The following is a 27,743-nucleotide window of genomic DNA, read 5'->3' as shown; positions in this document are numbered from 1 at the left end:
CTACATATTGGATCATACAGATATTGGCTGGAGTCCTACCAAGAAGCCTAGCTTTGTACACTATTAAAATTCATTTCAGTTCTTACAGGTCAGGTACTTAAGCTCACCTTTCTTCCAGCTTCCTCAGCTCCTACCACTGGTTTGTTTGGTTTTGCTTTTTTTTTTTTAATATGGCATTATGTAGACAATGTAGTTATTTCTTGCTCTTGGTCTTCCCAGACTGTAAAATTTAAAAGCTTTCTACTTACATTCATGCATTTTAATTAAAAGTGTAATATATTAGACTTCCAGACATAATTAAACCTAATACACTGTTCCAGATCAGAAACTCTAATTAAGTTTCAGTACTTCCTATTCCTAATAATCACCCAGTCAGCAAATACCACCAACAAATTCCTCTCCCCTCTTGCCTTTCTGCCCCCAAGGCATTGCTGCCCCAATACTTAATTGGAAATTGAACATATTCTCACTGTAGAAGCTGTTCATACATGTAATCCTATTTCAAGTTCACTATTAGAGATGCTTCTAATTTAAAAAAAGACATAATCAACATGTAGTGGTTTAGGTTTGCTAATATGAGTTTCCTGGTCAATGCAGCAAATAATGTGGTGAGTTTAGCACTGGCTAAAATTGCCAGTGCATCTACAAGAATTATTTACTCATTTCCTGCTGTGAGATATGAATTAGGAGGAGGGAAAAGCAGGCTCAATTCTTAAAAGGCATAAAGAGAATTTTATTACCAGAAAGAATAAAAAGAATCAGAGTAAAACCTTCAGATTCACTTTTCCTCCTCCTACTCGACTTCTTTCCGTTCCTAACTGACAACATAGAGACAAAACCTGGGATTTTCATTCAGTTACCACCTCTACAATAGTCTTTCATCAGTTCTTGTAGGGAGAGAAGTTTTCTCTTGGCAAGTCATTGAGACTTCTCCACAAGAAACAGTTCTCTTGTGGCTTTTAACTGCCATGAATACCAGCTGCCCAGGAAAAAAATCTGCTCCTCCCATTTTCACAGCCTTCCCACAGCTGAGCTAATGGGCTATGTCAGCTTATGGGGTATTATTTTAAGGATGAGCTGTTCAAAATCAAAGGTTCTCTTCATCTATCTCTGAGATCATCTTCATCTCTGGGAGCAGAAGTCTTCTTTCCCTGGGGGCAAAGGGTCTTCATCACTCTTAGCTCTCTCTCACACTGTTCAAGCTTCTCATGAGATCACAACTACTTCAGTGTCTGTTTTGCTTCATTATAGATGCCTCTGCTCATGTCTACAGTTTGAGCACTCCATCCCCCCCATACTTTTTCATGAATTAAAGGGGATATTCCAGTGTATCATAGTCTATCTCCATGGCCTTACTAAAACAATTTTTAGCTGCAATACTAGAGCATGTCATCATCCTCCTTCTGTCTGGGACTTGACTCCTTTACTGACCTTGGTGTCTTCATGTTGTCTTCTATGTGTCCTCACTCTGTGCTTTTCTCCTAGCCGAGGGGAGAATCAAGGTCTGCAGGTCTCATCGGTGCACTAAAAGAGTTAGTATCTCGCCCAGGCCTGCAGACGGTCATGATGGTTTCTGCTGAGCAGCGGCCGAGGCAGTCATGGCGTTGGATTTCAGGCCATGCTGGGCCAGTCCCTCTAACCAGCAGCTGCTGGAGCCGCAGGAGGGCCCATGGCAGAGGAGGCCTGGCCCGGCCCAGAGCCACTCCCGGGACCTGGCAGACCCCAGCTCAATGCAGGCACAGGCAGGGCTTGGTGTCAGCAAGATGTTAGCAGCTGTGAAGTGGCCCAGCTTCGGCCGGGGCCCCACAGACTCCCATCCCCTGCCCGGCCACTGTTGGGATCTGGCCTGGCTCTGCCAGGCTGTGTGGGCCATGGCAGAGCGGGGCCAGCCTGACCAGCACCCAGTTGCCTTCTTCCAAAGCCAGAAGCAAGAGAGAGCTTTCCCAGGCTTGTCTGTTCTTAAAATGTGTATTTCACAGAGGCGGATCTAGCTTCTAAATGGTTCAATAGGTTGTCAATTCTCAGAGCTAGACAGCTATTGTATTTTGCTAAACACAGAGGAAGCTCTTAGCAGCCCCTTCCTAGAAAAATAATTTCCATGGGTGGCTTCTCCCCTCCTCACCAAGTATCAATTAATGCAAAACCAACACATAGCATTAGGAAAAAAAATATTTCTTGAATGTGTAAAATTGACATTCTGTGACCAACTTTTGTAGCAAAGAACTCTGGAATATAAGTTTCCAAGCAGAATATTCAAAAGTTGCTTTTTTTTGGAAAGACAGCAAAGAACCAAAGATGAAAATCATGAGATAGACAAATGTTCTTGTAAATTGGAAGACAAAGATACTATCACTAAAATAGACTGCAAAAATAAAGTATATATATACTTTAGTCCATATACTCCAGTATTCCTCTGCCCAGTTAAAAATTTATGTTATAAATTTGTATTGTGATATTGGCTTTCGCAGATGAATCTTATATGTTAAATACTTTTTAGCTATGTATGTACTTTTTTTCTTGCTAACAAGTCTTAAGCTTAAAAGAATTTCCTAGGTATAAGGCAAGGAAACCCCAGAGGGCAAGGACAGTGGGGCCCAAGCTGTTATCAGGAGAACAATAGAGGCCAAACTGTTATCAGCAGAAGATATGAAGCCCAGCTGCCCTCAGGGGAAGGATGACAGGCCGGACTGTTATCAATACTTACCATTTGCAAAAAGAAAGGAAACCAAACTCCAAAATAATGCTCATCAGCAATAATAATGATGACCAGCAAAAATAAATGCTGACCAGCAGAAAATAAAAATTGTACAAAAGCATGATCTAAGAAGGTGGAACCGGGGAGGGGACGCTTTGAATATGCATTAAACCTTCACAGCAAGGGGGGATAAAAAGAGTGTTCCCGAGCTACCAGGTGTGTTCCTGGCAAGGCACCAGGGCACCCGGCCGTTTTAACCCTTTGCTTTATTTCTTTTGTCTCCTAATTGTCTTTTGTTTATATTAAATTCTTTTTATAATTTATTAAGTGAATCTCGTTTTTAAGACTTAGAAAAAATAACAGTGAAAATAATTGACCATATTTCATAAGTCTGCAGCTGGTCATTGAAGATTCACTTCCTGGAGTTTACAGCCTGCCCCTTACCAAGGGAACAGCACTTTCCCTTCTTACAGTCAGTGTTACACTATATATAAACCAAGCTGAGGACTTCTGCCTTTAGGACTATCAATATAGGTTTTGTTGACACTAGATCAATTAACAAAGAAAGAAAAAAATAAAATACTTGTCTCTTTAGTCTGTGGTGATATGCTGAACTCAAAACTGGAAGCATTTTTCCTGATAAATTCTAATCTAAGAGACACTAAAGGGACATTTCTTCCTAAGAGTTTAGTATTTAACTATTCATTTAATTTCACAGCATGTATTTTTTAAATATCAATAAACCAAATACATTGAGGTATCCTTCTACCCAAGCAGCTGAAAAGCATGTCTGACCTCCAGCATTGGATGACAACAAAAGAAATGCTGTCCTCGTGCCAAAGTAACATTTCATGTTGCCAGCTGGGAAACTGGGGAGAAAAAGTGACTTTAATATGCTTCTTTAAAAAAAATGCACTATAACAGTTAATATACTTCATATTCTGTGGCAGAGCAAATGCAAAGCCCTTGCTTTACAACTCAGCTAACTGGCTGTTCCATCAACCAATGTAACACCAATAATACACACTTAGGACAGTCCACAGGTCCTGCCCTTTCATCAGCGGCTCCTGAGCAATGATGGCAGCAATTTGGAAGTCAGAAGGAAATAAAAGAAAAAAGAAAAGAAATAATTGTTACAGCCAATCCAAAATAACTCCAAGGGCTAGAGCTTGTCTGCTGCTCTGTCATTAAAATCAGAAAGGAAATGATGAGACAAGAAGGGAAACAGACAATTGCATTGCATTGTTTCCTTGAGTCACCCTCTCTTCTGCTTCTCACCAGCCTCATGCTGTGGTGATGGCTACAGGCAGTGACAGGCATTAGTAACACACTCGTTCACATGCCCTTAATAACTGGTGTTCCAAGACACTGACAATGATTTTTGTAAAATACAGTCCCAATGCTTCTGTGTACAGAAAAACATTCTGTGTATAGAGGCGCTGAACTGCCCAACTGAGGCTCCTGCAGGGGAGAACACAGAGCTCTGACCTGACTGATCTGATCGACTCAATGAGCACAGAGTGGAACACGGGAGATTCCCGAGTCTGTCTGAACTTGCTCCATTCCCTATTCCTTGTATATTTATCAAGTCAATACTGATCACATTATACGAAAGCATACAGGGACCATGCAGCTCAGAAGTGTGCCATGCCAGGGCAAAACTTACAGAAACCGAATGTGAAAGGAGTAACACAGAAAAGATGGATGAATGCAAAGGCAGCCCATGCATTTACAAGCCAGGTAGGTACAGCATCATCCTCACTGCAACCACATGTGGTTGGACTCAATGGTCTTAAGCGCGTTTTCCAACCTAAATGATCCTATGATTCTACAAACACCACCACAAAAGCTGGTGCCAGTTTTGGAAAATTTGCCAAACACAGAAATTCCACATCAATGTATCATATCTATACAAGCATAGCAAATCTCCCAGTGAAAAATAAAAATAAAACATTAATAAATGCTCCTTTTAGCATTGTTTAAATGCAAAACTGCATAATGAGATTAAGAAATATGATCCACATCTGCTGAGGATCAGATTTGAACCTTCCAAATGCCTGAACTGACTTTGATCTTGGAAAACAAAAATCCCATTACAGTCTGTGTTGGTTCAAACTTAGAAGATCTATTTGTCTTCACATCATCTTATACCCAGAACTCACTTCCCTGCATCCTTGAAATAAGGCAATAAAAAGAAAAGAGATTTCATGACAGCTACTCAACATCATGAGTGAAATGCAAATAACCCTGCTAGCAGATGATATTTTTATTTGATCTATCACCAATATAGTTATCATACATTCATGACAAAGTCTCACCTGACTTAATGAAGAGAGTTCACATTATTATGGTTTAATGAGAAATACCTAACATGACTGAATAAAGTTGATGATTTAACAGGGGACTTTCATGAAAAGCTGGGTAGGTTGGGTTCAACAATAATTCTGACAATTACACCGGCATCTTAATTGCATAAAAATAATAGTGGAAATATGACAGAAAGTGTTATATTACCTACCCGTCACCAAATGCAAAGAAATGGACCTTTAGATATCACCCTTTGCTTTAAGTAGCAAAGAGCAAACAGCAAGATATAACACTGAAGGCAGTGAAGCCTTTTTTTTTCCTTCTCCTTAGATCATAGCAAGGCCCTGTGGCAACGTTGCCCAGAGAAGCTGTGGCTACCCCATCCCTAGAAGTGTTCAAGGCCAGGTTGGACAGGGCCTGGAGCAACCTGATCTAGTGGAAGGTGTCTCTGCCCATGACAAGGGGTTGGAGTGGCATGATCCTGAGGGATGCTTCCCAAACCCAAACCATTCTATGGTCGTGTCTTTGGTGAGTGAGAGTGAAATTCAAGTATCATTGCATGAAATTTTCTACTTTTCTCCTTTCCAATAAGACCACGTACTTTTCTGACATTTCCACATCTATAGGCATTTATCACTGCACACAGTAAAAAGGACACATTATGAATGTGTGTTCCCATGAACAAATGTCACCATCCACATAAATGTGAATAATTGCCTGTACAGGCACCAACCTGAGCATCCTCCATCCACTCCATGTATTATAAACTAGTGTGTTTCCAGCTGTAGGATTAAAATATCTTCCCTTAAGTTTTCATCCTCCTACAGCAGAGTCAGTGTATGGATGAAGAAGTGCTTAAGTGGCGCAGCTAAGTAGAGATAAATGTTGCTTCTGCTGCATGTTGAAGCTGCTAATACAAGGCACATAGATACAACCTATGACACTCCAGAACTATCAGTCCTGCAGAGCATTTCAGCACTGCAGTGTGTTCCAAAAAAACTGGAAAGTGTCAAAAGTAGAAAGTGCCAAAAGACTACATACATTCAATAGTGGCATGAACAAATTTTTGATGAAGATGCTTTTTCTCAGGATACCTATAAAATTTCTTGAGAAGTAACAGGTTAAGTTCTTTGCAGTTTGACATACTATCTGTCAAATGTAATTCTCAAGGCAAGAGCAGACTGTCCTCATGTATTGCTTCATTAACATGTTCCTAGCATGCCTGTCTAAAACAGATGCAGCCTTACTGGCCCTGTCTGGTATGATCTAGGATACAACTTTCAAGGTTTATCAGGGTCATGATGTCAGAAAGACATTAAGGTTTAAATAACAATTAAATAACTATATACAGATGAAAATACCACATTTGCTAACATTAAGTTTAATCACATTCTACATTGCAGTTTATTTGCACTGAAGGCCAGCATATTTCTCACCAACTGCTGCAACAGAGCAATATAAAAGACTTTGAAGCACATACAAAAAATGCAGTTCAGACTTTAGAAACACATCATAGAAGTACCTAAAATCATATTTTAAGATATGTATCATATTTCTGTTTAATGTGAAATCTTCAGTTTCAAGTACAAGGCACAAAGAAATACTGCTTATAAATTTCTAACATCTACCTTTATCAATGGCAGGTAATTACCCTCTTTTTCATGCAACAAGTTTCATGCATTAAGTGTAACTTACTCTCTCATGAGGTGTAATTCTCCCCAACAGGCAACCAGATCAATAGGAACACTGACAGAAGTAATACACAAAGGAAAACAATGGAGGGAAAAAAAACCCAAATGAATAAACAAAAATTGAAAATAAACAAAAAAACCCAGCCCAAACCCAAAAAACACAAAACAAAACAAAAGCACCCAAAAAACATCTGCATGCCTCAAATGCCATGTGGACAGAATTTAGGTAACTATATCTAAAAATGCTGTTCCATTGTTTTAGGAGTGGTAGTCCCCAATGAGTGTTTCCACTGAAACACTTGAAATCACATGCTGCTCACTCACTCTCCTCTTCCTATGTGGCAGGATGGAGAAGAAGACTGGAGGCACAAAAGGTGAAGGTCATGGCTTGAGATAAAGAACAATTTACTGGAAACAGCAATGAGATAAGAAAATGAACAGAAGCAGCAGCCATATTAATAGAAGAGTGTACAAGAGACAAACAATTCATATGCAAATGCTCACTGCCATGGAAAACCCAACTGCAATGTCCCACTACGCAACCCAGAAGGGACCCCTTCCCCCATTCCCAGAAAATGGTGTGAGCTAGTATGAAATAACCTCCATGTCCTAGCCAAGCCTCCTCCTGGACACTGTAAAATTAACTCTGTCCTGGCTACAATCAGGATATTAACCACTTCTTACTCTATACCATCTATGTCAGGCCGATATCCTACACTTTCTAATTAGGCAGACATATATATACAAAATAATGGGTATAATTTCTATAGTAAATGGCCATCCCTCCAAGATGTCTGTTGAGTTCCTTTAGTCCTTACTGTGGGTTCCACCCACTCTAGATGTCTCCCAGGACAGGAGGGCTGGCATGCTGCTGGCTGGTTGCTGCACCAGGAGCTCACAACTGGTGTATCTGGAGCAGTCCATGCTCACTGTCCATGGCAGTCATGACATACAGTGACAGTGTCATGTAACAACCACTATTATAAATACAACTTAACAGTACAGACTATTCTTATCCAAAAGTCAAATCCCCTTGTGGTACACATCGCACTTCCTCAGGGCTAGCGGTTACAGCGAGTGGCCCTAAGATGGTAAGTATACTGCCTGCTCTCTACTCCAGCTCTGTGCAGGTGCTTATTTGATTCTTTTACTTTCATCTGATGAACACTTAATGCAAGGGACACAAATACTTAGTGGACAAAACCTTAACATCTGAGCTATTTCTTAATTTCAGGGCTTTTAGAGCAGTAAAAGTATAAATAAATAATGGAGCACTAAAAATCACTTGGCAATAACCAATGAGACCAATAACCAATTAGGAATTATAGAGTCCCACTCATTTTTATTTTGGCTTCAACTACTTCTCTGCGATGTCACGGAAAATTAGTTTCTAAACCTTCTAAGCCCACTCTATTTGCCAAGGATTCAAAGACAGAGCAACAGGTGGATGTGGCTACTCAGTTCTCTCTTCAGAAATTATGAATTCAACCTGCCCTTGATACCCACAGCAGAAGATGAATGCTTTTTGTCTGTGTTTATTCTACATATGATATAAACACAGCAAAGCATATTCAGCATAAAACTGAAAAATGAAGTGCCTAATTACGTAAGAAATCTCATTGGAGTCAAACACTTTTAGTTAGACACATACCTTGCTCAGTCAGGCATAAAATAGCCATATTAACAATTGTCTCACTTGTCTCTCTCTGAAGGCTAAGGGAACACTGTGCTGTGCAAGCAGGACTGATTTGATTGCCTCCATCTTTTATTGGGAAATAACGTATGTCACAGCAATATCAGATGACTATTGTTTCCTTATTTCTGTTCAGAGGAAGGAATAATGGGTGCCATGAAAAAGTGCAACCATGTGTCTCGGTAATAAAAGTGGCATATTAATGAGCATTGGTAAACCATTACAATTAATGCAGAGGAATGGATATTGCCTACTTAAACATTTTTTTCCATCTTAGGGCTTTCCACTAGTAGCAGTTCCTTCACTAAGCCATCAGACACTATAAAATCATATGCTCAAATGAATGGGTAGAAACTTTAATAGTAAAAGTGACTATTGAGAACAGTTATTCAATCTGTTCATCAGTGGCAGCAAATGCATCCCATAATCTATACCCTCAAGGCTGCAACATAATTAAGGGACTACAGAGGAAGATAGGTAAGATGGACGTGCACATAGGTATGGATGTGTACTGCTTTCACCTTTTTGAAAGACAAAAGCTAAGTTTCTGAACTTTACCTAATTTTAAAATTTCAAACCCTGCTTGATGTGCCTGTGTATAATAAAGTTATGTTAGTAAATAGTTCTAAAGTTCATCTGCAGAAATCCAAATTGACAATTCCTCTCCTTATGGTCACAACCAAAAGAAAGTAAAAGGGGGCAGAGGGTGGCTGGGAAAACTGCAAGCACCATCAAGGTGACACACTAAGGTGTTTCAGTGTTTATTGACAAAATAACAACGCAGGTCACACAGCTCTGGCCCTTCAGGAATACTTATATAAAAACTCTTATGTTTTATGACACACAAATTGTTCATTTTTACTCTTGGATGACTGAATTTTAAATTATGGTGAAAAGCAGGACACCTTCAATTCCCACTTCTGCTTGGTTTACTTTAACTTCTAATTCCCTCTGCACATAATGTGTTTTGAGCTATTTTAATTCACATTATTCTTGTAGTTTGTGTACCGAATTCACCTAATAATTCATTTTGATGATATAATCTTCAAAGCATCATCTGTTGTTTTTTTAGTAGGTTCCAGAATAGATTGTTTTTCACTGCAACATTTCTTTCAGGTACCATTCTGAGTATAGAGTTTAAACTTGCTGTTAGTCTTGTACTTAGCATATGCTCACTTAGCATAGCTACATTCATTATTTTTATTGTTGAACACTTTAGGTAAGAACTCCATACACACACAGGGGTGCCTCAACTTTTCAGCATGTTGCAGAGGCTAATACACCAGTACCACTGTGAAACAGCTGAACTGGAGAATCTTTCCAGATAAAAAGATGCAAATTGTCCCATCAAACATCCTGCACAACTTCCAGATTTGCCATTCCCAGTGTTAAAAAAATAAATGCAATCTCCAAAACTAGCAAGTAAACCAATGTAACTCTCACAAAGTGAGCCATACCTTCATGCAGTGCAATCCAAGCTTTATTACTGTAAAATACAATTTTCAGTAATGTGGTTGAGTAAATGGTTTATAGGAATTTTTTCCTGTGATGGATATCTACCAGAAGCTGCACTGCAGGAAAAAAAATCCATATATATATATATATATATATATATATATAATTTTTTTTTTTTTTACTGGGCGAGGACCACCACTTTGGCATTAGAGATTTGAAGGATATGCCTTTACTGTATCTGTGAAAAAACTTCATTTGTAAATGTTTAATCACACACTATTAATCTTACAGCATTCATCAGGTTTCACAATGGTGCTTGAGCCAGGAAAGGACAAATAAAGAGAAGCAAGATCCAGTTGGGGAACAGAGGGAATAGGAATACAACCAGGTCTGCAGGAGCAGCAGAAATGAAAATGTAATACACTCATCTGAGAACCTGGGACCGAGCCCCTTTTCCTCACATCCTCCTCCACTGTCAAAACCACAGAGTAGTATCATACTCCTCAAGTAATGGAAAAATGTGAGGGTCTGAGCCACAGGCCTGAAAACCTGGACAATTGCTCAAACAACTAAATCACTGCACTACACCAGAGAGCTCATGCAAGGGCAGACAAAAATCTTTACTACACTTGATAAAAAAAGTTTATAATGGTTTCTAAAGGACATGGTAACATCTTAAATTCAGTACAAATACTGGGACAGTAACTAAAAGAAATAGGGTCACACAATGAACAATAAAAATAATAAACGTAGAACATGTATTTTCAGGACTTCATCTCCTTCACTGATTTATGTGTGTATACTGTGCAGATAAAATATATAAATATATAAATATATAAATATATATCTGAGTGAGGCAGAGGGATCAAAACCCCACAACACCTGTGATTTTATTAGCATGGACTGTATGCTAGTGACTGAACACTGAATAGATAACCTAAATTTTACATATTCACAGGTGCTTGATTTTGGAGTCCTGTTTGATTCTTTAGGTATTTTAAAAATGGTTTGGATAGTTTCTGTGGAGTAATCACAACCCAGTGGTTTAAGAACAGACTTATTGGACTGGAAACAGAGTCTGAATCCTGCATCAGCTACCAATCACGGATGTCGCATTTGACAAATCACTTAATGGTTTTACTTTGATGTATCGTAATGGGGAAAATTACTATGAAGAGGAAGCCTCCTCTTCATAAAAAAGAGTTTTCTGGGTGGTATCTATTCAACTGCTATGGCAAGAATAGGCCCCCAAAAAAACTTTTGTACAAATAGAATACACATAAATATTATCGTCACCCAAAAGAGATTGCTCTAATAACAATTCCATCTAGAGGAACATACAAATCAATCAACCAGGTTATTCCCTGGGACTTATTAGCCCAGCATCGTCTCTCCAACTACAGCCCTAAACAAACATCAAGAACAGGACAAAGATCTGGTGAATAAAGAAGGATCACCCTTCTCAAACCAAATATGTTGCCCTCCCTGTTTGGGCTGTTCTTCCTACATAAAGCAGTTTTTCTCTACCATCCTCACTACCCTGTGGGCAAGGACTCTCCAGATTAAGTATGTGCTGTGTGAAAAGCACATAATTGTGGACATGATTTTCTGAACCTGAGAGAATTTTCAAGCTCTCAGATGCTGGCTGTTCCCAAGGGAAAGTCTTGGCAACCCATTCTCGCTCATAGATTATTTGTGTAAATAAGGAGTTACTTTCCCAAAACAAGGCACAGATGTTCTGAGTGTGTTTTTCTCTCTTATCCCACCAATGGGATGAGAGGGGTCTTGTTCCTTCTACCAATCAGGGTGACCTGGTCAGAGAAGCTCATAAAAGGATTGACAAGACCCCGCAATAAAGGCTTTTGGCCTCACAAAAGTGGCTGCGGTGTGGATGATTTCTGGAGACCCTTGCTCCATACTTCGTGTCCTCTAGTGACACATAATTAATAAATACACTTTGGTATTGGTGTGCCAGCACAGTGTTACCAAAAACTGTTGGCAAAAGCAAAAATTGCAAGGCCCTTATTTTATATTTGAATAAGATATTTATATTCAGTTTTCAAAATTGTTTGGTTATGTTCTACAGGGAGTAGAAATAGTTTCACATTATTTGGCACCTCCTTGCCTTTTAATGTGCTTATTCCATAAACATAAATCCTGAAATGGTTGCACACTGTAACTGATTGTGATGGATTGGCATTTACAAAACAAAGGGAAACACCTAAGGAAGTTAAAGCTGCTGGAGGCTGATGGGATTTTTTTCTCCTGGCCAATAACTAGCCATTTCTGAGAATTGACAGTAATTTTGAGCACTGAAAAGTGAGAGCAACCTGTGAACACCACCTTAAGACCTAACCCCAGGAATTTCTTGCTCTCTCTTTGCTTTCCAGCTTTGAAGAGGTAACAGGGATCTGGTTCAGCCTCCTTCCCCTCAGGGCCAGACAAGACGTGGTGGGGGGAGCGGGGCTGGCCGGAGTCCTGCGGTTCCCAGGGAGGATGGAGACTGTGAAGTCAGTAGCCCCTTCTCAGTGGGCTTGCTGAGCCTTGTACAGCAGAGCTGCCGGGCCAGGCTGGTCCCTGGCTTGGCTGCAGTTTCTGCCACTGCTGAGTTTCACCAGAGACTGCTGAGTAAAGGGAGGGAAAGATATTGGCCTGCAGCGTGCTGAGAGAGTGGCCACACTCCTCCAGAGCAGCCATGGAAAAAAAAAATCTTCCACGGCAAACAGCCTCAGCTGCTGCTCTGGCAGAGATCATGGGACCATCCCCAAGGCCTGGGCAAGATTCACTACCCAGATGAGACTTGCAGATTAATCCTTTTTCCAGAGAGAAGGGAAGAGAGAGAGTGATCAACATGTAAAGAGACAACATAAACTATCAAAGACAGTGAAGAAAGGAATTAAGCTTCAGATGGGGGAGAGAAATAAGGAGATGCTTTAATAAGCTGAAATATTCTTTTGCTAAAACTATGGAGATGGACAATAGTGTTCTGAAAAAAACTCCTTTAATTCATGACAGAGCATTTTGGGGGGAATGGAGTATTTCAAAGTGTGAATCTAAGCAAATGGTGAAGAAGTCATGATCTTATGAGATGCTGGAACAGGAAAAAGAAGATTTGTGGCCCTTAAGAGACAAAGAGAAAACAACTGCTTCCAGAGATGATCACAGAGACAGATGAAGATAATTTTTGCCTTTGAATAACTCATCCTTAGTATGACAGCCCTTTTTGACTCATGACCCACGAGCACACCTCAGAGTGGTGTGAAGTGGGAGGAAAGGAGTGATGGCAGAGTTTTCTCTTTTTCTGATGGTGGCTGGCATCAGAAAAATAGGAAGCCATGAGAAAATGGTTTTCTTGTGAAAAACTTCACAGACTGACAAAAGAGAACTTCTTTTTCTCTACAAAGACTGATGAAAAGACTATAGCAAAGTTAGGACTGTTTTAACCACCAGGTTTTTTTGTCTCTATGTTGTCATGTAAACAAGGGAATGGTTGGGTGGTGGGGAAAAAGGGTTTCTGGAGGTTTTATTCTCGTTTCTTATTCTTGTACTTTCATTAATAAACTTTCTTTCTTCCTTTTAAGTTTTGCCCTTCTTCTAATCCATATCTCACAGCAAGAAATGAGAAAGTTTTCTAGTGATTTTTTAGCTAATGCTTTAAAACCCTGACACTGATTTCACAAGAGAGGAAACTCTGCACTGATATTGCTATTGTGCTCCAATTGCTCCTCTGAGCTGAGTCCACGCTGCAATCAGGTTTGTGCAATGATACATTTCAAGATGCTCTTAATGAACTGATTTTTCTCAGCCACCAAGAAAACATACATTCTTTGTTCCAGATAACTGCAACTCAAGCTCTCAGGGCAGGCCAGGAGAGCCACAGATTGTTTATATAAACAGACAGTGTTTCACTCATAAGGATTACAAGTTTAGGGCAGTCAGTACTGCTGACCAAACCACTGTCCATGGTGACTCGATTGCTTGACTGTCAAAAAAGCAGTAGAGCACAGAGAATGAGTTTTTTTAATAAAGGATGTGTTTGAGGGCTAATGATTGATAATTTTAGATTTCAATATTACAGGAAGAAAAGGAAAAGTATTAACTTGTGTAATACAAATGACCCATTCCTGTAGCATTAGAAAGCTTCATCTTGACTTCAGGAGGCTCCAAATTTGGCTCCTCAATGTTTTGACAGCAGTTTGGGAAGAGATACATCTGCTGCAAACAGGAGTTATTGACTAAGATGATCTCAAACACAGTGTAGAAAATTACTAAAATGTATGGAGCAGAAATTAATTATAAAGTAACACCTTTACATTTTTGCTTTTACTAACTATGCTCTTAAAAGACAAAGCAATGAATACTTAAATAGTCTACACAGCCCAGTTTTACTGGCCAGGAGATTGTGGGAAACATATCTCTTAACTTTTCATCACCTGGCAATTCTTTTGGGCCTGCTGCACAGAACCATGACCCCAGAGTGAATAGGTGACCTGAAAGCAATGAATGCAAACCAAGGCAATAAGAGACAATAAGCAACTGAGTCAACAAGAGACTCTCCACTTCAGGATCTGAATAGGAACCCTCATAAGCTCTCATGAGTAGGTCTGCTGTGAGCTTTGCACTTACTCATACAGAGTAAAGGCAGAAAAACCTGTCAGATTAAGTTTCAAAATATTTCACGTAACTACAGCTTTTCCTTCCTTTTATACAGATACAACGGTCTTCTGGACAAAGCACAAAACACTGTTACACTGCTACAGTGTAACATCAGTTACACTGTAGTGTAACTATCTACAGTGATGAGAAAATCTGTGACAGCAAAGAGATCAGGATCTGGATTCTGACAAGTTACATGAATCATGGGTTTTAAATGAGCTATTTCAATAACTGATGTGCATGAACAATCTCATGCACAGAACAGATTCCAAGCACCAGGAAGCACTGTGCCCTTGGAGAGACTGTAAAACTGGGCTGCTGAGTGGTAGATGTGTAGAGCTTAGCTCTCAATACAATGCAGTGGGCATGTTTTACATGAACAAAAATATAAGGATTCATATATTAAAATTTCAAATTTTTATGTTTATTAGTACAGTTGATTTAGGACAACAGAAAATTTAGTGGCTTCAATAATACTGCCTTGAGTCTGTGTCCAGCCATGCTAGTTTTAGAATGAAAAAAAAAATGTAAGAATTCTAATTGCACTATTGTGCAAATATATACTGGGTTAAAATTATTAAATCAATTATATCTGGAATACCTCACCCAGTAAGTGTGACTATCCCAATGTCTTACACTTGCCATGGCATTTTCCTTGTGTGCCATTTGACAGCAAAATGCACATGGATTCACTTGCCTGCTTTTAGAGTGATTTATTTACTATGTATTAGCTATAAAAATATACAAAGCTCAAGACTCTGAAAAATGAAGATAATCTCAGCATGAGTCAAAACTCAGTTATTCTTTCATGAGACTAGTGAATATTACACCAAAACATCAATTAAAGCCATAATAAGGCATATGAACCTTTCAAAGCCTTATTGCCAAAAAAAAATTCCAAGGCTACACGAAAGTCATGTTTATTTCTTTCCATCTTGGCCTACATTTTATTCATAACTTACTCCAATGCTTCATAAAGGATTTCAACTCCACTTCCAATAGACACGTATGCAAAAAACATAAACCTAAGTGGCAGTTAGTTACCTTAGAGTGACTTGATATGCTTTAATATCAAGATTTTCAGCATGTCTGATTGTCTTCCATTGCTGATATTTAATCTACCTTTGCTTTGCTGATGTCAGTGTGAAAGGGAAACAAAAAAGCAGACTACTGAGTACAGAAATAACCAAAGAGAATGACTTTTTTTGTTCTTTAGTTCTTACTAAAAATACTGATGAGTATTTTTCATATCAGAAGAAATTATGTAACACATAAAAATTATTTTATCTTTACTCATCTGTTTACTAAACCATCACTGTACTGCCTACACATTGCAAGATATACAGTTGGAAACTGATGAATAGAAACTTCTACATATATTGAAGAGTTCAATTTGTAGCCTTGCAAAGAGCTTGGATTGATGCAGTAATGAACATACACAGACATTGGGTAGAGAAATTATAAACTTATGTTCCTATAGGTACAAGTAAGAACATACCTAGAGTAAGTAAGAAATTATATTAGGTAAAATAGTTTGAGGTTTAAACTCTAATAGTGTGATTTATAGAGTAAGTTAGAGAGCTAGAAACTATACCAGAGGCGTGTGTGAATACGTGACCTGTCAGCTTATTGGTTAAAAGACAGACACAGTGCGGCAAAATTAAGTACAGGTGATAGGTTAATAAGTGAAAACAAACTTTGTGTTGACTGTCTACTGGACTAAAAAGTTATATATTGCCGTGCAGAGAAGAAACTCATGACTTCTTAGAGCTATGGCCAATGAGTTGCTTCTAAACCTCATGCCTTGAGACTGATATCTTATCGAGCCACTTGAGCAATAAATCATCTCAAAGCAAAGTGGTCCTACCCCTTGTATTTCATCTCAACAATATAAAACTCCTTTCACAGAAACATTTTTCAGATTATTAAATATATTTCAGACTAAGAAACATAAAAATACCTGCTTTGAAACAAAGAAAATGTTGTGGTGTGTTTTCTTTTAAGAAGTTTGAAGTTCTTCATGTAAGTGAAGTTAGTTCTGTTATCCCCCTGCTTTGTCGGTTTAACCCAAAGTTATCTCCTCCTCTACACTGCCCATCACTGTATCCCAACCCCTTTTTCCAGTACCTTCCCTATCAATCTTGTAAACCCTGCCCCTCATTCCGAGTGTTCCCTGTCAGTCCTCCCTTATGCCAATCCTCTGCTTGGATGTCCCCTTTGGAAATCCCCTAAGTCTCGACGTCCCATTGGTCCACATGACCTATTCCCCTCCCCATGTTTTCCCCATTAGTTGATTCACTGTAAAACCCCATCTTGTACACCTCCCCAGGATGTCCTTCATTGGCTGAAGTTTTGTATCCGCCCCTTGATCCTCCTCCTTATATGTACATAAGTCGCTGTACATCTGTGTTCTTTGTCTTTTGTCCCTGGACCCTTCATAGATTAAACATTAAACCTTTCCCTGGAACCCATACAAAAGACCTTCTCCTCGTCTTTGCCTCCATACTGTGCCTGACAGCTATAAAGTGCCGTAGAGCATTGCTCTAAGCCACACCTCGGGTCAGCCTGCTCCTGAGGCATGTCCCACTCCCAGCGCGGAGCTGAGGAAGAGCTAGCCAGCTCTGGCACCACATCAAGAAAACAGCAGTGCAAAACAGCTCTCAGAGTGCTTTTGGATAAAGCAACATATCCATCCAATTATAACTTGTGATTAAAACAGTGTAATACAGGTTAACTTACTAACCAACATCCAAAAAAAGAAATTGTTAAGCTTGAGACGTACTCTTGTCAGGAACCATTCTAGGTGTATCATAAATAAACACTCCCTATGATTATCCCAACTACCATTTAAAAAATAAAGAGTATCTGTTCAAAATCTGGTTGCTTTTTTTAGGGTCCAAATAATTTATTCCTGAAGTGACCAGTAAAGTCCACCAGTAACAAGCCCACTCCTAAACATATATCCTAAAACAAAAATACATAAGGACCCACAGTGCAATTAAGAAACCAAACTTCCAGATTACATCAGAACTATGTAATTTAGAAATAACAGCTAATCTTTAAAACTGCAGCATATATTGAGTTGTAATCCCTTAAGTGTTTCCTGTGTAATGCTGCAGAAAAATGTGACATGCAAAAAATAATCATGGTCTATGTTCTGGCAGAAATAAACCATTATACAGCCTAATTATTAATTAGAATAAACACGATTTTGATTTTTATTTCACAATACCTGATGCTTTTCTGCCCAGGCATCAGTCATATTGCACACATGTGTTTTATGGTGTATGATTGTAACTAAATCCACCTCATTTAATCATTCAATAAATCTACACCTCTAGTAGAAACCACTAAATGAGGTGTTAATTGTAGGAAAACATTTTAGTAGAATAAGGGCATAATATTTTAGTAAAAGTCTGTCTGCACAGCCCAGCTTTCAACAATTCTAAAGGCAGTGTCCTTGAAACTCTCCTGGAACAGTGAGAATAAAGAAAAACAATGGCATTGTGTATAAGGAAAAGAATGTTAAACAATATGTATTAATCAATAGTAGCTTGTTAAGCCATGCAGTCCCTGTAGGACCCTATAAAAGTGTACTAAAGATAGAAATAAATGACGTTCGCTATACCTCTATGAGGACTCAGTGAATAGTTTGAGTGGTTTTCCATTAGTTAATGGCACACTAAATATACCTGTTAGATTGTACATGTAAAATATGAAAATACAGTGAACAGTATTTGCACTTGATTAAGTGCTAGACTTCTGTTCATTCTCCACGACAAAGCTTCATGAGAAAGATTAGCAAACACACCTCATCCATGTTTCTGAAGAATTGTTCCTGTTTAGCATCTGAATGTGTTCAAGACCACTTCAATCTCTTTGATAGCATGTAAGGGTGTCTGTGGACAGAATTTATGCTTTTACACAACCATTTGTATAACAAATCTAATTGATTCGTGCTAACTAAATTGTAACTATTTGGAAAGTTATTATTAGAAGCAATCAAAAGAAGCAGTGTTACAAGGCAGATGTACCTCTTTACAGATGTTACATGTTAAAATTAAGGTACAGGATGTGGTTTGGAAGGTAAGTGATGTCCCAAGATGAAAACGGCCCTGAGATGAACAAAATTAGAATGACTTTAGGCATAGGGCATAAAATTCATTAAATGTAAGACTAATTAGTAGACTTAAATAACACAATGCTTAGTACGCACATGCAAACCTGTAAGGTTATCCAAAGGACAATGAGGATGAGGATAAGCCTTCACCAAAAAACCCCTAAAAGACTGAAAACCCCCTAACAACAAGTGAGGCATGTGCCATAAAGAATAGTGATGTAAAGTCAGAAAAATCAGAAATAGGAGGAAACTTATGGGAAACATTAATGAATATGTATAAGCATACAGTATATAAGTTTAATTTGAAATGCTTTGTTTTGTATGTGAGGTAGGGTGAGAAGCCCTCTCCATACCGTGGTTGGTTTTGTACATGAGGTGGGGTGAGAAGCCCTGCTGTACCCTGGTCGGTTTTGCTTATGCTTTAATCACACTTAATTACTGGCAAATTACATATATAAATTGTATTTTTTTAATTAAATTGTATTCTTTTACTAAGTTGTATTCTTTTATACCAAATTACTATACAATTTACAAAATTGTATTCATGTTTAATTAAATTACTGTTAACTCAAGGGACCTAGTTGTCAAACTTCTAATTTCATTTACAACAATTTGCAACAAAATAACAAGAGTTAGGACAAGGCTTGTATACTACATCTAAATCTTGTATGAAAGAAAACAACTAATTTCAACAAAACCTTGATGGCAACTGGCACATTGCTCCTGGTAAAATATGATGGGTGGGGGCTTATTTAAGGCATTTAATCTCAAAATCTATCAATTATATTAAGAAACCTTATGATGCTTCCTTGGTCCTTTTGTTGGCTTCTGTCTGTGGTACAGGGCACAAGCTCTACAATAAACTCTACTAAGCTGTAGGACTCTATATTCCACAGCAAGTGTTCTCTGCCTCCCCTCTCACTGAAGCAGAGGAGACTGTAGGGCACAAAGTCTTTTACGTTTTAAACAAATGGCACATATTACTTCAACATGTCACTTCCACAGCATATGGTGCAAGGCTGCCTGGAACTAGAACTGCAAACTAGACCTTACCAAGACATCTTATCAAAAGCAGAAAAAGACACTTTCCCCCTTTATTATTCCAGCCTCCCACATTCAAGCCCTGTCAAGACTATACATACAAATACTGCAACAGACCAAGAGCCTCTGAGGTCTAAAAATGGTATTTATATCTGTATTCACTACCCCATGTTCTTCTGCTGAAGCCATGACAGTGAGTTTTACTCATTTTATAGATGACAGTCCTCACACACACAATCCTGGGTGATGGGTTATTCATAAACCTGGTTGTCCTAGGAAACTGAAACTGTCCTAGGAACCTGAAACTTCTTTCCTCTAACTACTGCCACTATACACTGATTTTCCCTGAGGTCCATCCTGACAGGCACACTTCAAAGTACCATGCTGTACTAAGAAGTCACCATTTGCCTACCACAACTTTTTTTAACCAGGGCATTCATTTGCCAAACCAATTTTTATCACCTTTCCCTTCCACTTGAAGTGCAGCCTTAATGCTGTACTATTACATCCTATCCTGAAGTTTTGTGGAATTGCTCCAATTGTCCTTATTCTACCCTCACCTATGAATTCTATAATTCATTTAGAGAATTCAAGTAAAAGGGCATGACATGTCTTCTACTACCCACGCATAACGTTTTCTATGTCCCAAGTCACTCTTCTTATTTTTTCTAAAGTTTCCTTCACAGAAAAGAGCAATTTAACAAATCTGTAGATTCAAAATCTCTCTATCAGAATCTCTCTATCATAAGAAGTTATACCTCTGTCCTGTGTTTTCGATGCTGTAATTTCTTCTAGAATGGATCTCTCTGGTTTACTTACCATTTTCTGAAAAAATCCTAATATATAATATACCTGATTCTAGGTCCATTGTTCTGTCCAGTTTACTGATGGTGATGGCGCAGTATTGTCCTTCCTTATCATTTCAGCTCACCTCAGTTTCACTCTGCTCTCTATTACCCAATTTTCAGTGTATGCCTGAGATGCTAAAGTTGGCTTCTTACAGTGAAATTGAGAGTATCCACAAGAAATATATATATATATATATATATACATTTACAGAACTATGTGTTTGTGAAGTTTTTATTGCATTCATCTCCACTTCTCTCACCATTTTTTGTGCTTAAGCTGTGGCAGTATCTCTTTTAATGCTGAAGCGCCTTCAAGTCTTGGTCTGTGCCCTTTCTGCAACACCCTCCTCCGTGACCATTTCCACATCTTTGACACAATTCAGTCTTTAATTGCATAGCCCAGTATTACATTTACAGTAATGCAATTCTTTATGCAGGAGATCTTTTGCTAGTCAAGATGTCTGACAGCCTGATTATACAGGGCTTTTTTAAAGAAATATTCTACTTCATCTTCAATATTTGGGTTTTTTTCAGGTTTTTTTTTCTGTTCCTCTTTATTTCTCTGTGCTTTTCACAAAAACTGCAAACAACACAAATTCCTGCCAGAGCAATTGAGCTGTATTTCAGAGTAGTCCACAATACAATTTAATTCAACTACATGTGTTAACTTTTCTAAAACAAAAATAACAGTGTCCTGTTTTTTTTTAAAGACTATCAATGTGTTATTCACTAAAGCCAAAGAAGATCATTACTCTGACTTCACTTTTTATAACACTGCTAAAATGGATTGTTGAAATTGAATGTGAAATCATGCACAAAGCCAGACCTTTTCTCTCATTATAAAATCACCATTTTTCTTTTCATGGTTTTGCTGAACAATATTAATAAGATTTCCTACTGAATCACAGAGACCTATTATTTCAATAGTAGTTGGAACCACTGTTTTGTGTGTGTATACATCTATAACATGTAAACATTTATGAAGCACTTGCAGATGTCTCAAGGAGAATAGAAACATTTATCTTATCTTCAGATGGTATTACAGCAAACATATCACCTTGACTTTTATCTCCATTTTACCAATCTGTATTGCCTGAAGATAAAATCCTAAAATACTACAAGCCAACAACAGTTTATAGTTGCCCTGACATGCTCACACCTCTTTCCTGTTGCCAGCTCCAGCATTTGTGCAAGGAAATGTAGCTGATGACATATCACTGTTGAATTTGGTAAAAAAAGAGGCAAAAGTGGTGTTCCTGCTATCATGGGCAAAATGGGAACATTTCTTCAATTAGCATCCAAACTTGTGAAAACCTCATGTAATCATAGAACCACAGGCTCAGAAAATTAAACCAGTACTTTATATTGTGTGTTTTATAATTTACTAAAATGCCAATGATTCCAATAGTAGCTCGTTAGCAGTAATGACTATTCCATGCAGTGCTGGATTATTCTTGTTCTTAGTAACTTCAGTAATTATTAGACTGCAAATCCCTTTCTATAATCTCCAGTTGTCCTTCCAACTTATGCTTCCTAGTCAGAATATAAGAACGTAATTGTCTCGTTAAGGACTTTTGGGTTAGGTTCTTTTTCCCTTTGAACTGAAGACTGATGAGAGGGAGGCAATTTTCTCTTGTTCGGTCTCAGTTGTTTATTCGTTTCTTATCAGCATTACAAGTACGAGGAGCTATGTGCACTACAGAAAGGGGTAAAATGACTAACAAAGATTCTTTTCAAGGTCTTTTATATGTCCATTTACCCAATTAACAGATGCCAACTAAATTATTTTTCTTAGTGACCCAATGACCCAACACCTGTGTACTGTACTGTGGCATTCTTTATCCAATCACCCAAAAACCTCTAGGAAAAGAACAGGAAGCAGAAAGAACAAAGACAAGAGACAACACCCTAAATCCTTCATCTTTGTCCTCTGCTCTCTAAACTACCTTAAACTCTAAACTTCAACCTATTCACCCAGTGACTCAAGAAACCTTCTAACTCACACACATTTTCAGTCTTTTCTACTTAACTCTAACAGTTGTCTCCATGGTGCTATGTGAAACTCAGTGCTTTCTTGGGTGTCAGAGTTAGGCATTACAGATAAAGGATCTTGCATCCCTGACCCCAACATATAATTCCCTGCATTTCCATGCATTTCTATTTCAAAACATCAACTATAACTACACTTGCATATGCAATTCACGGCATACTAAAAATGCATTTATATACAATATTTTTATATATGAAAATATATTGTAGTAGCTCAGGTTTCAATAGAACTTTGAGAATAAAAACATTATTGCATTTCTCTAGTGACATTTCATTACTACAACATTACTAGATTAATAAATATGCAGCAGGAGTTTAACTTTGAGTTTTTGGCACATTAAAGGTATGTAAATGAAGAAAACCAGTGTGAAAACATAGATGTTATTAACTAATCCAAACATCCCAGTTTCAAAGAAATATAATTCATATAATTGATGAAATAATAACAATAATTAAAAAAAATATTACAGTCAGGCTGTTCAGTACTCAGACTTCTCTGACACTCAAATTTTCTGTGCTGCAATTAATGTTTACTGTAATCAAAGACCGAAAATATACTTGCAGTTATACTGAGTCTCTCCCTGGTATCACCTGTTGATCTTCAATAAAAACACACCAAGGGGTTCAATTTGTCCAACACTTCCACTACATTTTTCTATTCTTTATTCAATCATTAAAAAATCATTTTCGTTTTAAGTGTAGGGATTCTCTGGCATTGGTGGAAAGTACCCAGATAGAAGTCATATCAAAACCAATCTGATAGTTGCTAATTCAGCAGCTGACAAGTCAATCTTGGTGAAGGACTTCAGCTTGAAACAGGAATGACATCAAAGCTCATTGACCTTCTAGGAATTGTTTGGCCAATTTACGAGAGTCTTAAAAATTAATATTCAGCCTGTTTTGGCCCAAATTGTACAGAACAGGATGTCCAGTACATTCCTCAGTTTCAACTGTTGTAATTAAAAAAACCCCAAAAAACCAAAAAAAATCTAAAATTTCGTTTTCTGTTACTATAATTCTGTTTGGGAAGTATGAAAACATAGTAAAGACAAAAAATAGCTTTTTATGAGATAAATATAATTCATAAATGCATGAGTTACAACTCAGTAGTACTTCAAGGCAGAATCCTCACTAATCCAACTATCCTTTTTCCTTATATGAGATATTTGTTTCTCTTTCTCCACTGAAAGGAAAACATAAAACAAATCCTAAGAAATGACATGCCATAAATGAATACTTCACAGAAAGCATGGCTGGCTATCATTATTTCTTGTTTGCAAAAACGAGAAATCTTCAAAATACACATTTAAAGATTTATATGTTAAAAAAGTCATGATTCTGATGCAAGTAGTCAAATAATAACCACATGATGCTAGCATAAAATACAATCATCCTAATTTAAAATGTGTCTCATTAAAACTTAAAAGCCAAAGGTGACAGCACATACCATCCATATTTTATAAAACATGACCACTGAAAAGCTGAATTATACTAGCTCAAATGACAGTATTCAGTTCAGCAAATATAAAATTCTTTCCTCCTCGCATTCCAAAAATATTTCCTTCTTCCTAAGAAGTTATGCACAAATCAATTCTCATCATGTCCATTTGCCAGAAGATGTCTTAAAGCAAATAATTGCAAAATCCGGCCATCATAAGTTACATCATAAAGTTAACATCGTAAGTTACAGAATGTAGTTGACTGTCAGCAAATATTAATAAAGCCTGACAAGTTTATGGTATCTCTACTGTAACAGACTTACCTCGGCAGACGGTCCCGTTGCCCACGTACCCAGGTTTGCAGGTGCAGCTGTGTCCCCTGATAGTGTTAGTGCAGATTGCGTTCTCATCACAGTTGTGCTGCCCAGTGCCACACTCATCACGCTCTAAGTGAGGCAGGAAAAAAGGGAAAAAAAATACATTTACAAGACGCAGTGAGCTTTTCAGTGACCTGATGTGGATTTTGAAAACCAAGTGGGATAACCAGGATACTGCAACGGTTGAGTGCTGGGGGTGTGGAATGGGAGTCAGCTATGGGCTTGCTTCAGTTCAGAAACCAATATGTGCATGGCAACAGTAGATTATTTAGGGTCAAAAACAGAAAAAAAAGAATTGGTGAAGAGGCACAGTATGGCTGTGACAAAAAGCTATGAAGAAGATTATCAGGAAAAAATATCTGCTGTGAAGATTAACCTTTACATCACTGTCCATCACCAACAGTAATGATCATAAATACAAGCTAAGTAACAGAAGAGGGGGCCCTACCAGCCTACCCTTTAACTACTAACAATTCAGTTGTCACAATTGCTTGCTCTAACTCATGTTGAACCGACTCTTTCTCTAATAGCACATAGTAACATTTCACATTTTTACAGCACCAATCATACCATCAAGCCTCAAAGAGGCTCCCAGACAAAAAGGCCATATTTTGCTTTCATCCAGCAACTCCAACTGCTGCCCCAAGCCAAATTTGCCACAGCTCGTGCACTTCACTATCCTGTTACCTTTTTGTTCATGTAAAGCACCAGTTAGAGGTGATGAGCTACCTGACCTCAAAGCTTTTCGCTTCTTCCTGCAATTACAAGGAACTTCCCTCATATAGGACTGCAAAAAGAAAGCCTGAATATTTTACACTTTTGCCTTTATAATTTTCTTCAAAAAGGTACCTTTATAATTTTCTTCAAAAATTTTCAGTGATACCAAAAGAATGCAATGAATTTTATTAAAATCACACAACAGATAATTGACATAATAAAAAAATCACAATCTGGAACCCTTCTCTGCAGCCTTCATTTATGCAACTGCAATCATCATGCTGATATCCATATGCTGAGAGGTAAAAGCTATGCTTTCTTAGAATTAGGATTTGCTTGAGCTTTTTACCAGTGCATCAGGCTGTTCAAAGAAGCAAAAGGACTACAGATTAAGTCTAGCCTTCTATAGATCACAGAGAGGCAGTGCCTCTAAAATATGGCAAAATACTCATTTTTTCAGACTAAACTAAGGCCTTTGGAAGAGTCTCTCCATTGAGAATAGCAGCATCACAGACTTTGACAGGCTAAAATTAACCTCTGCAATGCTCTCACTCTTCCACAGTACAGAACAACAGGCAATTTCAAGATAATTCAAGACACATATAAGATTTGAATGGTGAGCTCTAAGGAATCCACTAAACTAAATACTTCTGTAACACTGTTGATAACTATTTGCAGAACATATATCCAACATGTTTTCCATTTTTCAAATACATTTGACAGCAAAATTATATGGATTGCAACTATTTTCTCTTAAATAGCATCAAAATTAATATATCAGCCTCTCACTCTTTGCTTTTAGCAAGAAACACACACACTCTCATATGTGCCTGACTTCAGCTGATAAACTCAGGCTTCCTTTATACTTGCTAGTTTATGCTGGTCCCTAGCTCTGCTTAGTAATTCACTTCAGCTTCTTGCCAATTTTCAGAGGCCTTACAAATTCAGAATGCCAGGGATCTTGAAGGGCTGCTGTTCTCACCTTCATCTTTAAGGAAACTGTACCACGTGCTGAGTCTTTGCTTTGGTCTCATGGTGCTCAGGCTTCTGGGTCAGACACAAAAAGTATCAAGCTATCCTCCAAGGAGGTGTTATACAGCAGCTGAAGCTAAATTATGCTTTCTTTTAAAAGAGACACCCTTCTCCATATCTCTCCTTCCTCTTCCTACTTCTAATTGTCATTAGCTTTCCTGTATTAGTATTCAAACTTTAATGAGAACGTCTTTGTGCTAGGCCCACGTGTGTACACAAGAACATTCCTACTCAAACAAGTGCCAAAACTGGTCTTTTACCTTCTCAGCACTTCAAGTATAATTTAAGATTTACCAGTGGTACCAGATGTGTTTTACCGAAATACACAGGAGAGGATGTCTGCTGTATTGTTCTAGGACTCTGATACTGTTAACCACTATTTAGCATTTCTGCAGATGTACAGACGCTCGAAATATCAAAAGATTTAGCACTGACAGAGCAGCTATCCCACAGTAATACGTTGTAAAAGAGATCAGTTTTTTCAAAACTGATATAATTTAAAGAGTCAGCAACAAATCTCAGCATGGCAACCTGCCCTTCATGAGACATCTTGATGCTGCTAGCACAAGGAGGTCTAAGGGAACCTCATCTGAATGAGGAATCCCAAGATTTCTTAGCATCAATATGGCTGCAATGATGGGAACTTTAAATGAAGTTTTCCCTGGTGTAGGGATGTCTATAGTTGATGTTTTTACAGGCCTAATAAGAATATGAAAACACTGATTTCCTGCCAAGGTACAAAACTCATTTTATCCAGATGAAAAATCCTTAAGAATCTCTGAGCAGTAAGTTTTCTTGGGTTTTATGTGCCCTCACAGAAGCTCATCCTTTGTAACACTTGTGTGCTCACATTGGGAATGGAAAGTGGGCTCTTGTTCTGTTTAAACTCAGAGATTGTGACTAATTTGCAAACAATATTGCTTTCATATACACATTGCTTTCCAAAAATCCCCATTCAAGCACATCAGACAGAGCCTGCTTTTGCTTTAATAGTAAATTTATGGTAAATACTGAATAGACAGCAAACAAAATGGGCAAAGAAGGAGCCCGCATAGCAAGTGAAAGGAGTCACAAACAGAATCATTCCAAAGCACCAAAGAGGGCAGAGCCAAGACAAAAAGCCCAAAGCTGTCTTATTTTAACTATTTCCCTTGTAGCTAGAAATGAGAAGTGCAAGAAAGAGACTCTAGCAAACTAAACAAAAGTAACTTTTAGTTTTTTATATGCACATATATGTACATGTAAACAAATGAGCTGCAATGCTCAGGAATGAAACTGTCACCGTTAAGTCTGACTGAAGTCTTCCATCTCTCTGACTTCTATTTGCTACATAGTATATACAAAATGAGCTCATAATCAAAGATGAAAAGAACAGGCTTACTGAGAAGGACAGAATTCCTTGACCCAACTCTCATTTACCTGAATTATTAAAGTTTATTTCAAGAACAGCTACCACTGCTGATGAACAGCAGCACCATTCTTTTCTTACAGGCAAGTTAATCTGTTCATGAAATCTCTCAGAATAGCCTTCAACATCAGCATTTCTGTTACTCAGGACTGTTGTTGCATCTACTTCATGCTTTATGGTAAAGCCACAAGATCAGTAAGTTTACTGAGCCTTTC

General features: G+C 38.1%; 1 protein-coding gene across 4 annotated transcripts in view; it reads right to left on the bottom strand.

Moving 5' to 3' along the window:
• The window catches only part of NELL1 (neural EGFL like 1), a 337,439-nt gene that overhangs the window by 126,322 nt on the left and 183,374 nt on the right, over positions 1-27,743 (bottom strand). For all 4 annotated transcript variants that reach the window (XM_088058095.1, XM_014260240.2, XM_088058094.1 and 1 more), the window contains exon 14: positions 24,318-24,440. In XM_088058095.1, the coding sequence (XP_087914221.1) occupies positions 24,318-24,440 (123 nt within the window). The remainder of the gene's footprint in view (positions 1-24,317; positions 24,441-27,743) is intronic.

This window comes from Pseudopodoces humilis, chromosome 7, assembly GCF_049639895.1.
Source record: "Pseudopodoces humilis isolate 2021_Gansu_Grassland_sample_001 chromosome 7, ASM4963989v1, whole genome shotgun sequence".
NCBI classification, from domain to species: Eukaryota; Metazoa; Chordata; class Aves; order Passeriformes; family Paridae; genus Pseudopodoces; species Pseudopodoces humilis.
Note: the sequence above shows the minus strand (reverse complement) of the source record. Positions and strands in the feature narration are given on the sequence as shown.